Genomic DNA, 13,342 nt, shown 5'->3' with positions numbered 1-13,342 from the left:
GTGCAGTGGCGCAATCTCGACTCACTGCAAGCTCCGCCTCCCAGGTTCACGCCATTCTCCTGCCTCAGCCTCTCAAGTAGCTGGGACTACATGCACCCGCCACCACGCCCGGCTAATTTTTTTGTATTTTTAGTAGAGACGAGGTTTCACCGTGTTAGCCAGGATGGTCTTGATCTCCTGGCCTCATGATCCGCCCGCCTCGGCCTCCCAAAGTGCTGGGATTACAGGCGTGAGCCACCACACCCGGCCCTAACCAGATGTTACGAGGAGGAAAAGGCTAGGGTCATGGATCTTTTAGAGAATGTAGCAACTCAAGCCAGAGGTGTGGGGATGGGGACTGTGTGCTCTGTTGCGTTTTGTCTTCAAAGCAACTTTCTGGAGAGCTGCAGGTGGTCACAGGGGCTTTGTGAAACTGTGCTGCAAACAGAAACGAGCATGCATGGCTTCCTAGGTGTGCTACTTTATCTCACAGAACGTTCACATACAGGTCTTTGTGTTAGAGATTTTTTTTTTTTTGGTCAAATAAAATAATTTAAAATATTTCAGGGGGAGTTTATGCCATTACATTATTTGAAAATTTGACAATTTCACAAGGAAATAGCTTGAAGTTTCCCATAGAAATCCAGGGAAATGGTGAACTGACTAGGTCAGGGATGGAATTTTCTAGAGCTCACTCAGGCTTCATTCATTTAAAATGAAAACAAAATAAAACAAATTTTAAATAAAATAAACAATAATGTCAAATAAATGTTCAAATAAAATAAACTTAATGTGGATTTAAAATACTGAATTCCATTTTCCTTATAAGATTTAAACAGTTTGATTAAATGTGACCATCAGTTTTGTTTTTCTTTTTTTTTTGCCAATTTTATTTATTTATTAATTAATAATAATAATAATAATTATTATTATTATACTTTAAGTTTTAGGGTACATGTGCACAATGTGCAGGTTAGTTACATATGTATATATGTGCCATGCTGGTGTGCTGCACCCATTAACTTGCCATTTAGCATTAGGTATATCTCCTAATGCTATCCCTCCCCCCTCCCCCCACCCCACAACAGTCCCCAGAGTGTGATGTTCCCCTTCCTGTATCCATATGTTCTCATTGTTCAATTCCCATCTATGAGTGAGAACATGCGGTGTTTGGTTTTTTGTCCTTGTGATAGTTTACTGAGAATGATGATTTCCAATTTCATCCATGTCCCTACAAAGGACATGAACTCATCATTTTTTATGGCTGCATAGTATTCCATGGTGTATATGTGCCACATTTTCTTAATCCAGTCTATCATTGTTGGACATTTGGGTTGATTCCAAGTCTTTGCTATTGTGAATAGTGTCGCAATAAACATACGTGTGCATGTGTGTTTATAGCAGCATGATTTATAGTCCTTTGGGTATATACCCAGTAATGGGATGGCTGGGTCAAATGGTATTTCTAGTTCTAAATCCCTGAGGAATCGCCACACTGACTTCCACAATGGTTGAACTAGTTTACTGTCCCACCAACAGTGTAAAAGTGTTCCTATTTCTCTCCACATCCTCTCCAGCACCTGTTGTTTCCTGACTTTTTAATGATTGCTATTCTGTGTTAGAGATATTTTCAGGCCAGGCATGGTGGCTTACGCTTGTAATTCCAGCATTTTGGGAGGCTGAGGCGGGAGGATTGCTTGAACCCAGTTCGAGCCAGCCTGGGCAACATAGTGAGACCCTGTTTCTACAAAAAAATAATTAAAAAATCACCCAGGTGTTGTGTTGCTCCCTGTAGTCCCAGCTACTTGAGAGGCTGAGGTGGAAGGATCACTTGAACCTGGGAGGTTGAGGCTGCAGTGAGCTGTGATCATGCCACTGCACTCTAGCCTGGGTGACAGAGCGAGATCGTATCTCTAAGAAAAGAAAAGAAAAGAAAAAAAAGAATATTGTTTTCATTTCTTGGGCAGGTACCTAGGAGTGGAATTGCTGGTTCCTATGATGAGTTTAGGAAATGGCCAAGCTTTTCCAAGTTGTTGCATCATTTTGCATTCCCACTGGGGGAGTGTATGAGAGTTCCAGTTGCTCCATGTTCTTGTCAACAGTCGGTATGTTTGGATTTCTTTCTTTTCTTTTTTTTGTGAGACAGGGTCTTGCTCTGTCACCCAGGCTGGAGTACAGTGGCACGATCTCGGCTCACTGCAACCTTGACCTCCCAGGCTCAGGTGATCCTCCCACCTCAGCCTTCTGAGTATCTGGGACCACAGGCAGGCGCCATCATGCCCGGCTAATTTATTTTATTTCTGAGATGGAGTTTCGCTCTGTCACCCAGGCTGGAGTGCAATGGCACGATCTCGGCTCACTGCAACCTCTTGCCTTCTGGGTTCAAGCAATTCTCCTGCCCCAGCCTCCTGAGAAGCTGGGATTACAGGCACCTGCTATCAAGCCCAGCTAATTTATTTTGGTATTTTTTGCAGAGATGGGGTTTCGTCACATTGGCCAGGCTGGTCTCAAACTCCTAACCTCAGGCGATCTGCCTGTCTTGGGCTTCCAAAGTGCTGGGATTACAGGTGTGAGCCACCGCACCCGGCCACGCCCGGCTAACTTTTTTATTTTTATTTTTTGTAGAGATGAGGTCTCACTATATTTCCCAGGCTGGTCTCAAACTCCTGAACTCAGGTGATCCGCCCTGAGTTCAGGAGTGTGAGCCTTGCGCATTTGTATCTTGATTTAGTGGTTGGTGCTCCTCCAACCTCCCCAGGGCCCTGAAAATTTGGAGCTTCAGGGAGAAGGAAGAGTTCCCAGCCCCTCCTTAGCCAGTCCCATCCTCCTCCAGGAGCCTTCCCTGCTGTGATGCCCATAATAATAAACCAGGCTTCCTGGGATTCATGCCTTTGTGAGTCTCATTCCACGTGGACTCTGGGCTTGTCTTGGAGAATGAGGTATTAGAAAGCATGATGGAAGCAGAGGTTTAATGAGCTCTTGCACATTGGGGCTTGTCCTGCCATGCTGTGAGGAAGACCAAGTTAGCCACGTGGAGAAGCCAAGCAAAGGAGCACCGAAGCAGGGTGGCAGCCCATGCTGGAGGCAGCCGAGCTCCCACTGGCAACCAGCACCAACTGTAGCCATGTGGATGAACCACTTGGACATTTCACTCCAGTTGGGCCTCCAGATACCTACAGCTGTAGAGTGATCCCAGCGGACACCGCATGAAGCAAAAGAGCCATCCAGTCAATCCAGAGAACCGCGAACAATGCTACATCATTGCTGTTTAAAGACACCCTGGCAGGGTTGTTTGTTGCACAGCAGAAGAGAACTGATACACTGTGGAGATTTCCTTGTCTCTCAGGGGTCACCGGCATAACCTGCAGCTCCTCCACCCTCCACCTTTCCCCTTCCTGTCCATCACTTTTGAAGGGTGGGCAGTTTACCCAATCACTGCCCTCCTGGGCCCAGGAAGCCCCTTCCAGTTCAGCCCTCTCCTCCCTTCACAATGGGCACTGAGGAAAGCATCTCCTGGCAGGGCCTCCGCACCCCTCCAGGCCCTCAGCTCCCTGCTGGACATACGGACATAGGGTGGCAGAGTGAGGGGTGGCTCCTGGGAATCCTGATGCCGCCACCGGGACAGCACTGGACCCTCAGTGGGCTCTGCTGACCGTGTCCTGGGGGTTCCTGGATGGGGACAGATGACAGGCCGAGGGGGTGGCGCAGGAGGGATGGGAGCTGCAATGGAAGGCTAGGCCGAGTCCCTCCCCACACTGCCCGCACGCTCTCCCCTGCATCCAGCTCCTCAGCCGCTCTGGCCTCAGCATCTGCACCTGTGAAGTGGGCCTGGAGTATGTGGAAGTCGCAGCCAGGCAGACACACAGGAGCCTGGTAGACGTAAGGCTGGGGAAGGCAAGGGAAGTGGCAGCTGGGACGCGCGAGCAGGCCGGGCTGCGTGGACCGACACCAGGTGGAGGGTACAGGAGCGCGGGGGTCGGCTCTCCGAGGGAGACGGGGCTCGGACCGGGGGACCCTGTCACCCGCAGTCCGCGGGCCGCGGGCGGGCAGAAGCAGAGCCTGGGACCTTGAGGGCGTCTCCCGACTGGGCGGGGGTCGGCGCTCGTCCTCGCTGGGAAGGCCGGGAAGCGGAGGCGCGCACAGCCCCCTCCCTGCGCCCAGCGCGGTCCGCGGACTCCGGCTGGGGGAGGGGAACCCGGAAGGGGCCCGCCGGACCACCTGCCCCGCCCGCCCCGCCGGGACCTCCGATCGGCCCAGCCGGGGGCAGGCGCAGTGGCCGCGGCGCGGATGGCGGGACTGTGGCCATTTCACGCGGGGGAAGGTGCAGACCCTGGTGGGCGGGGGGCCCGCCGAGGCCGCGGGGCGAGGGGAGAGCGGGGTGGGCACTCAGCCCGCGAACCCCGCCCCCGGGGCCAGGGCGCTCGGACGTCCCCGCCCCCGCAGCCTGGTGCGCCCGAGTCGGGGGTCCCTCGCACGGCTCCGGCAGAGGCTGCGGGTCGCAGTGACGTCTATGGCCGCCAGGGGGCGGTGTCGGGCCGCGCTGGGCGCTGGGGTCGGGCTCCGGGCTGCCGCCCGCATTCCGCTGCGCGGATGGGGATACTGAGGCCCGGACCCTGCCGTCACGGGCCAGGGCCTCGCCTCTCCCCGAGGGCGGTCAGCAGGGTCCGACCAGGGAACACCCCTCCCCTGCAAACTCTCTCCTACCATGGGGCAGTTCAGCGGCGGTCCCCCACCCATGTCCCGGCCCCTTCCTTCCCCGCCTCGGGCCCGGAAAGTGATCTTGCGGACGCAGGGACCCGGCGGGGCGGGGCATGTGGGTAGAGGGCGCGCCCGCGCACGGTCCGCTGTCACCCTTGGGACTGCCCTGCACTGTGCGACCTGGGCCGGGCCAGGCCCTCCGGTCTCCGTTGCCCCTTCCGACTCACTTCTCCGCAAGCTGCAGCAAAGTCACAGCAGGCTTCTCCAGGACCATATCAGCCATACCCCTTCTGATGGTCACCTAGGTAGCTTCCAGCTTTTCCTTATTAAAGATGCAGCAGTGACTCTACCTCCCTAGTACTTGGTATGCACTTGTATTCTCTTCAAAGCTTTAATAATGAAATAGTTAGAAATGAAATATAAAATTCAGCTAAATTTTTTTTTTTTTTTTTTTTGAGACGGAGTCTCGTTCTGTCACCCAGGCTGGAGTGCAGTTTTCGCCAGGAGCCTGTACAGGTGCTGATTCCTGGCGAAGCTGAATATCTATCTCCACATGTCTGTTGGCCAGCATGTGGATAACCTATGATGCCCTCGCCCATCTTCCCCGGGGCCGATCTTCCAGCTATGTTGGGCACTCCCTGCACACTTGAGACGCCACTCCTTGGCTATACATGCTGGACCCTTTGGCTCCCAGGATGTCCCTTGTCTCCACTGGTTTTGTCCTGTCTTTTGTCTGTACTGGCATCCCAAAGCTGAGCCTTGAGAGACCAGCTGATGGGGCTGCAGACACGGTGGGGCAGAGCCCAGCTTGCCACCGTAGGAGGGAGCAGTAGTGGCTCCTGGTGCAGGTGCCAGTCTTAAAGGCCGGGTGAGCTTTGGTCTGGTCTGGCCAGGCAGTGGAAGGACAGAACCTGCATGAGGTGGGGCAAGTGTTGGGACACCCCCAGGGTCTCACCCCATGCTAGTCGCTCCGCATGCTGGCCTTGCCAGTCTTGCCACATGAAACACCTTCCCTCTGACACCCAAAATCCACCTGACCCACGTCACAGATAAGTGACAGGTGCTCAGCCCAGTCCCACTGCTGGTGAGTGGCTGATTGGGGGGATCCAGCGTGTCTGGTGCCAGCCCCTCCCTGAAGAAGCTGCCTGCCCTCCTGCCTGAACCTGTGGTGCCTTCCTGGCCGCGGCCACCTGTCCCATCCCAGCTGCGCAGACGGCAGGCTCCGCAGGCCTGGCTGAATGGCAGGGGCTCAGGTCAGAGAGGATCTCAGTGCAGTCAGCAAATGAAGCCTTCTCCTCCAGCCTCCTTCCCACCCGCCACCCCTTCCTATTCTCAGCAGATGGCCTTGAAAATAGAAGCCACCAGAGCAGATGTCTCCGAGCACCTTTACCTGTGCCCTCCTCTGTGTCTGTGCCCAACATGCTGCCCCCCCAAGAAGAACTGCCCATGCCGCCAGCCCAGGATACCCCTCACGTGTGGCAGGCCCCACTCCAGCCGGCCTCCTCCAGGTTATCAGCTGGCCTGCATCGTCAGCGTTTTTGCCCATCAGCGCACTGCACACATAATGGACACACAGGACACACAGATGCAGGCTGCAGCATGCTGCTCACACACACGTGTGCACACACAGCATGCCACCCATGATGCACAGATGCATGTGTGGGCCTGCCCACGTGTCTGAGTGCACATACATGCATGTGCACGTGTGTTATCTCCACCGTTTCATTCTTTAAGCCTGCCCCTTCCTCTCCTGTCCTCACAGCTCTATCCCACTCCCAGCTTGCTCCTGAACTCTCTGCAAACAGGCTTCTCCCCTAACCCCATGACATTCTGTAAAGGGCACTGTGACCTATGTGTTGCCACATCCGAATCTGTCCCAGCCAACCGCTCCCTTATTTTTGGGACACCTTGGCTTCGGGGAGCCCTGTGCCTTCTTGGCCCCAAGACCCTCACCCACCTCCTTTCCTGGAAGGCCCAGCTGGGGCCTCGGGCCTCTCACTTCCCATCCCTGGTGCCTCACACTCCAAGCACCCTCTTTATACCCATGCCCCCCATCTCCAGGGCCATGGACTCCTCTTGGCTCTGCCATCTTCCAGGTGCTCAGTTTTCCCCTAACACCCGGGAGGCCTCCTAGATTCTCCTTCTCTGCTCACACCCTCACCTATAGGTCAGGGGCCCGGCAGGAGGTGGCACTTCTCTCCAGGGACCCCCGGTGCCCTCTGCCTGCTCCAGCACAGTTGGCTTCAGTGGCTGCGGCCTCTCCGTCTCCCTGCACTGCATTCTCAACTAGAGTTGCCGAGAGAACCTAAGCCGGCCATACCGCCCCTCTGAGGGCCCTTCCCACTCCCCAGCGTCCTCACACGCTTTCCGGGGCCTCTATGCTTGCAGCCCCAGCCTCCCCCTACTGCCTGCGGCTCCCTGCCTGGGCACACACAGACCCCTGCCCTGGTGGGACAAGCCCTCCCAGAGGAAGAGGAGTGTGCCTGGGTCAGGTGCCAGCAGGAGCATGATGGGGTCAAAGGTCAACTCCCATCCCAAGATGGCAAGATCGCCCTCCCGCCCTCCACCTGGGGCTTCCTAGGTGTTTGGAAGTCATGCTCTGCCCATTCCCCTGCCCCAGCCACCCTCCCTGCAGCCCATCCTCCCTCCCTGAGGAACCTGCCCCTTCACAGCTGGTCACACATCCCTGGGCAGCCTCTAGTGCAGCAGCGATGCCATGAAACCACCGTGGAGGGCACCATCAACCTCAGCACTGCTGCCTTAGGAGGTGCAGCATGTCACACTTGTGCCCACAGGGGACAGCTTTCATCAGAAGACACTGCAGCAGAGATGGCGGCTGCAACCCAAAGCAGGGGGTTCCCCTGGGGCTGGATCTAAAAGTGACCTCAGGAGAAAAAGGCAAGAGGCTGAGGTGAGGCAGTGCTGTGGGGCCCCATGGCAGGGAGTGTTACAATGTCTGCTGCCACTTGCACTTACAGTGGGAAAGACACAGGCAGACTCACACTGAGGCTGGCTGGGGAGGGAGGGGACAGGCACGCAGGGCTTCTGATCTGCCGTCTGTTGCTCCTTCAACTGGGTCCCGGGATCCCAGGCATCATGATGCTCTTTGTATGTGTGTCTAAAATAATTCACCAGTGAAACCACTTCCCAACCCCTCCATTTGGGCCTCAGGGGAAAATCCAGGATCCTTGCTGGGCATTCCAGGCCCCATGGGACCTGGCCAGTCAGGTGGCCTCTGCAGCCTTTGTGTCACACTCCAGACCTTTACCCCTGCTTTGCCCTCTGCCAGAAATGCCTCTTTCTGCCCATCTGGATTTTGTGGCTATGTCCATGTCCGCAGGAAGCTTCTAGGCAGCAGAGAAACAGGGTCAGACTTGGCTTTTAGAAAAAGGTCTCTGGGGCGGGCAGATCACTTGAGGCCAAGAGTTCGAGACCAGCCTGGCCAACATGGCAAAACCCCGTCTCTACTAAAAATACAAAAACTAGCTGTGCGTGATGGTGCATGCCTGAAATTGCAGCTACTTGGGAGGCTGCGGCACGACAATTGCTTGAACCTGGGAAGTGGAGGTTGCAGTGAGCTGAGATTGCGCCACTGCACTCCAGTCTGGGTGACAGAAAGAGACTTTGTCTTGGGAAAAAAAAAAAGCCTCTGGGATCCCCAGTGAGGAGGGCAGGTCAGGGCACGGGGGCAGGGTAGACATCAAGGAGTGGAGAGAGACCTGCCCTGAGGCCCAGTGCACAGCCTGGCATCCACTGGTGCCCTTTCACCCTCGTTCCACCAGTAGCCACGGAGACGGCTGTATCTCAACTCCAGCCCTCGAAGAGGGCAAGAGAGCAGGGGAGCCTTGAGCCACAGATAGACCACCCGGGCACCATCTCCCCAAGATGTCCCCCATGGTCTGGAGCTCCCAAAGGCCGATTGTTGACTCCAGGACCTCCACTCACTTTGCTCTCCCCGCCGTCGTACTCAGAGGCATCCAGAACCGGCAGATAGGAGAAGCCCTAGGGAGACAGGCCTAGATACAGGAGGAGATGTGTGGAGCTGAGGAAAGGCGGGTGCGGATGCCAGACCCAGTGCCCTCTGTACCCCTCCTCCTGCTGACAACCTGGCTGCTGTAAGCTTGGCAGTTGCCATGGACTCCCTGGGAGAGATGGCGTGGCCTGGAAGGTCCCCCGCCCTGAGGTGGGGCAGGGCTGGTGGGGTCTGGTCATCCCCCTGGTGGGTCCATGCATGGCAGCCTGGGCAGGATGCACATGAGTGCCTACCTGCGCCGGGGTGGCCTGACCCTCTCTGGGCCTCACAGCCTTGTCTGCCTCGTGGTACTGTCCACCTGGCCTCTGAGGACTGCTCTGTGGCGTGTGTGCCTAAGGGATTGAGCTTGTTGGGCTGGGGACAGGGGCCTGCCTAGGTCTGTTGAGAGGGCCCAGGTAAGACTTCCACCCAGACTGACTGGCTGGGGCACACAGAGAAGCCAGGACAGGGCTGAGTGTGTGTGCAGGGGCGTGCCCTCTGGGCCAGGCCCCTCCCACCGGGGCGAGGCAGAGGCCTTGCTTGGTTGGAGCGGAGTGGGGGAGTGGGAGGGTCTCCCTGGTGAGATAGTACTGGAAGGGCAGGGACAGCCTTCTAGGGAAGGAACCAGAAAGAGCCCCTGCATGGAATGTGGGGATTTCACCATGAGAGCCCGGCTGCCTGGCCTCGGAGAACGTGTGTGGGGGGATTCCAGGTGGAAGGTCGTGTCTGGGAGGATGGGTGGGGGGCTAAGCAGTCATTGCCCCTCTCCAGATCTGCGTCCACATCTGTAAAATGGGCCTAGAATTCCCAGCCGCTGGGGGCGAGTGAGGCCATAAATTAGTAGACATGGACCCAGGCTCCTAAGCCCCCTAGGCCATGATCCCAAACCTTGGAACCCCCGACGGAGACGGTGGGCGTGGCCGAGGCCCAATCGAATCTATTCCGCCCAAATGTGGGAAGAACCGCAGGGCAAACCCCCGGCTTCCCTCCTGGCCGCTCCTCTCTTTGAGGCCACCTCTCTGAGCCCTGATTTACTGGCGGGTGAACTGGGGATCATCGTGTCCACTGTGGCTGGTGGTCGTGGAACGAAGTGGAAACAAGAGTGTTGAGGCCGAGATGGGCGCAGTGCGCGCTCCTAAACAGCTGTCCCCATCCGTCCGCCCCTCCCTCCCTTGCGCGGGTCAGCTGGAACGGGGGCGCGCCAGGCACGACCCTGGCCGGGCAGAAGGTGGTGGAGCCCTTAGGGGTCGCGGCTCCTATCCCCGGCCCTCCCCTGTGCAGATGGGGTAACAGCCCGGAGGTTTTTCCCAAGGTCACGGAAGGTCAGAGAAAAGGGGAGCTGGACGCGACGAGGAAAGTCACGCACGGCGGAGGGCGGGCCACCTACGCGCGCGCCCGGGTTCGCAGAGCAGCGGCGCCCTCTCCGGCTGGGGCAGCTCGGAGCTCGGAGCCTTTCTTCGCCCGCAGCTCGGGTTCCGGGAGCCCCGCCCCCGCCCATCAACGCCCCGCCCCCTTCGCCACGGCCCCGCCCCTCCTCTCCGTTCCCCCCGCCGGCGCTCCCTTAAGTTTCTCCGAAGTTTTCCGCGGGTCCAGCGGTGCGCCCCGCCCGCCGGCCGGTGACGTAACAATGGTGCAGCGCGGCGGCCAATGGGCGGTGGCGGGGGCCGGCGGCGCGGGCCAATGGCGGCGGCAGACGGTCCCGCTGTCCTGCCTGGCCGGGGCCGCACTGCGCCGCCCGCCGCCCGCCGCCCGCCCGCTCGCTACCGGCGACGGCACCGCCGCCCTGCCATCCGGCCGCGGCGGCTCAGAGCGCGGCTGCGGCGGGCGCGGGCGGCGGCGGCTCCCTCCCGTGCGTCCGTCGTGGGACTTTTGCCCGCTCGCCCGCAGGGGACAGCGCGCGCTCCGGCCCGCGGCAGGGGCGGGGACGCCCGGCCTGTGGCCCCGCGTCCCCCATGGTGAGTCCCCGTCCCCCGCGCCGCGCCCGCGGCCGCCGCCCCCTCCTCCCCCGGCACACGCGCACGCAGGTGCAGCCCTCGCTGCGCCGGCCACCTGCGCGCGGACGCCCCGCTCGGCCCCGCGACCCTCCGCCGCCCGACGTCTGGCCGTGCAGGCCGGGAGGGGACGGGTAGGAGGTGGCGGGTGGCCCCGGGCGCGGCGCTGCCTTCGATGGCCCAACCCCCCTATTCACGAGCCGCGGCCGTGACTCTGCCCGGTGACGTGGGGAGGCCGAACTTTACGTAACCCGCCCGGCGCTCCACGCGTGCCGGCACAGGGCATATCTGGGGCCCGGAGGCCCAGGCTTGGGGAAGGGGCTCCCGTCACGGTGTCGCCCACGGGCCACAGCCTACCCGCACCGTGCCGCTCTCTTTAACTCAGTTACTGCCAGTGATAGTGACCCAGTCAGTGTGTGTGGACGCGGCCTGCCTTCTGTCCCAGGCCCCTTGTGACCAAGGGCTTACCCTTGAAAGAAGGCAGTAGGGAGCTTGGGACGGAGCCAGAGGTCAGACGCCTAGGCTCAGGTCAGGGCTGGGGACTCAGAGGGCAGGGTCAGGGCTCAAGCTCGATTGCCTGTGGGCTGGGGGTCCCCACCAATTCTGGAATGAGCCCACACTGAGACGCAGGGGACCTGAGTTCTAGGCCTGGCTCTGCCGTGGCTTGCTGACCTTGGAGAATTGGAGAAGCTTGTGCCCTGCTGGAAAGTGGGATGGCAGTACCCGCTTCATCTGGTAGTCGGGGAGATCGAGAGAGGTATGGGACCTGAAGAGGATGGCAGACTGTGCAGTGCGGTGCACACCGGTCTCCAGGTTGTTTTCGCCCTCCTGTCTCCTCCCAGGAGCTAGGGGTGCTAAGGTGTAAGCAAACATGTTTGGATAGAGGGCTGGTGCCACGCCCCAGGCTCACCCCGCCCGCACAGCCGTCGTCCACCCCTCCCCTTTCTTACAGATGAAGCTGAGGCTCGGCCAGGGACAGTGATATACCCACATCCCCGGAACTAGGTGATCGCGGTGCAGGAACCAGGTAGGTCTCAGTCTGGATCATGCCTCTGAACAGCCCAGGAAGAGGCTCCAGGGGCCTCCAAGTGGTCTGGGGTCGGAGGTCAGGGTCAGGGTTGCGCTTGGACTGGAGAGTGGATTTGCCTCAGCTTGAGATGTGGGCCCAAGCTTTCTCATCCCCTCCCTGGCCTTTTCTTTATTTGGGGTCGTATGAACCTGGCTTAGGTGGGAACAGAAGCTCTTCCAGTGGGTCCCTGGGTTGGAGAGGGGAGGGGAGATTTGAGGGCATGGGCAGCAAGGGCATTTCCAGCAGAGGTGCCAGAGAGCAAGTCAGTTTCAAGGAGGGAGAACAGGTACAGCTAGATCAAGGATGGAGGCGGTGGTTCTGGGCGTGGGAGAGATGGAGCTGTAGGGTGACTGGAAGGGCCTGGCCGAGGCTGGAGGTAGGTACGAAGGCCTGGTGGGCCAGGACCGGAGGGGCTGTGTGAGGGGCAGAGGGAAATCCCTGGGCCTCCCCAGTTTCCCCGCGCCTCACCGTGGCCCCTTCCTTTCCCCACAGGTGTGCCTTCGCGGGATCCATGCCTTGAGGCCCAGGAGTGCCCCGCCGCCAGCATGCCGTGGGACGCGCGGCGGCCAGGGGGTGGCGCGGACGGCGGGCCCGAGGGCTCGGGCGCGGCGCGCTCGCGAGCGCAGAAGCAGTGCCGCAAGTCGTCGTTCGCCTTCTACCAGGCGGTGCGCGACCTGCTACCCGTGTGGCTGCTGGAGGATATGCGCGCCAGCGAGGCCTTCCACTGGGACGAGCGCGGGCGCGCCGCCGCCTACTCGCCCTCTGAAGCGCTGCTCTACGCGCTCGTGCACGACCACCAAGCGTACGCGCATTACCTGCTGGCCACGTTCCCGCGGCGCGCGCTCGCACCGCCCAGCGCCGGCTTCCGCTGCTGCGCGGCTCCCGGGCCGCACGTGGCGCTGGCAGTGCGCTACAACCGCGTGGGCATTCTGCGCCGCATCCTGCGCACCTTGCGCGACTTCCCGGCCGAGGAGCGGGCGCGCGTGCTGGACCGGCGTGGCTGCAGCCGCGTGGAGGGCGGTGGCACGTCGCTGCACGTGGCCTGTGAGCTGGCGCGCCCCGAGTGCCTCTTCCTGCTGCTGGGCCACGGCGCCTCGCCCGGTCTGCGCGACGGCGGCGGCCTCACGCCTCTCGAGCTGCTGCTGCGCCAGCTGGGCCGCGACGCCGGGGCCACTCCCTCCGCCGCCGGAGCCCCCGCCTCAGCTCCGGGGGAGCCGCGCCAGCGCCGCCTGCTGCTGCTGGACCTCCTGGCGCTGTACACCCCCGTGGGTGCCGCCGGCTCGGCCCGCCAGGAGCTGCTGGGCGACCGGCCGCGCTGGCAGCGGCTGCTGGGTGAGGACAAGTTCCAGTGGCTGGCGGGCCTGGCGCCGCCCTCGCTCTTCGCGCGCGCCATGCAGGTGCTGGTCACCGCCATCTCTCCAGGCCGCTTCCCCGAGGCCCTGGACGAGCTGCCGCTGCCCCCATTCCTGCAGCCGTTGGACCTCACTGGCAAAGGCTAGGCCCGGAGTACCCTAGGCGCTGGATTTTGGGACAAAACTATTTTTCAGAGCGTTGTACCGGCACTTTATATATATTGATCTCTGTACAGCACAA

The 13,342-nt window shown here is 59.8% G+C and overlaps 1 protein-coding gene across 3 annotated transcripts; it reads left to right on the top strand.

Annotated features, from left to right (window-relative positions):
• Window positions 1-10,357: 10,357 nt before the first annotated feature.
• Window positions 10,358-13,342, top strand: ANKRD9 (ankyrin repeat domain 9). Of its 3 annotated transcripts, none has more exons than XM_054449321.2 (3): window positions 10,358-10,644; window positions 11,633-11,707; window positions 12,242-13,342. In XM_054449321.2, exon 3 carries the CDS (start codon window positions 12,295-12,297, stop codon window positions 13,246-13,248), a length of 954 nt encoding a protein of 317 aa, XP_054305296.1. In that variant the 5' UTR covers window positions 10,358-10,644; window positions 11,633-11,707; window positions 12,242-12,294; the 3' UTR covers window positions 13,249-13,342. The 3 variants fall into 3 exon arrangements, with proteins under 3 accessions (XP_054305296.1, XP_054305297.1, XP_063508148.1); XM_054449322.2 differs by lacking the exon at window positions 10,358-10,644 and adding an exon at window positions 10,662-11,437; XM_063652078.1 differs by lacking the exon at window positions 10,358-10,644 and adding an exon at window positions 10,662-11,541.

The sequence above is a fragment of the Pongo pygmaeus genome, chromosome 15, assembly GCF_028885625.2.
Source record: "Pongo pygmaeus isolate AG05252 chromosome 15, NHGRI_mPonPyg2-v2.0_pri, whole genome shotgun sequence".
NCBI classification, from domain to species: Eukaryota; Metazoa; Chordata; class Mammalia; order Primates; family Hominidae; genus Pongo; species Pongo pygmaeus.
The sequence above is the reverse complement of the archived record's forward strand: the minus strand, read 5'-3'. Positions and strand labels throughout refer to the sequence as shown.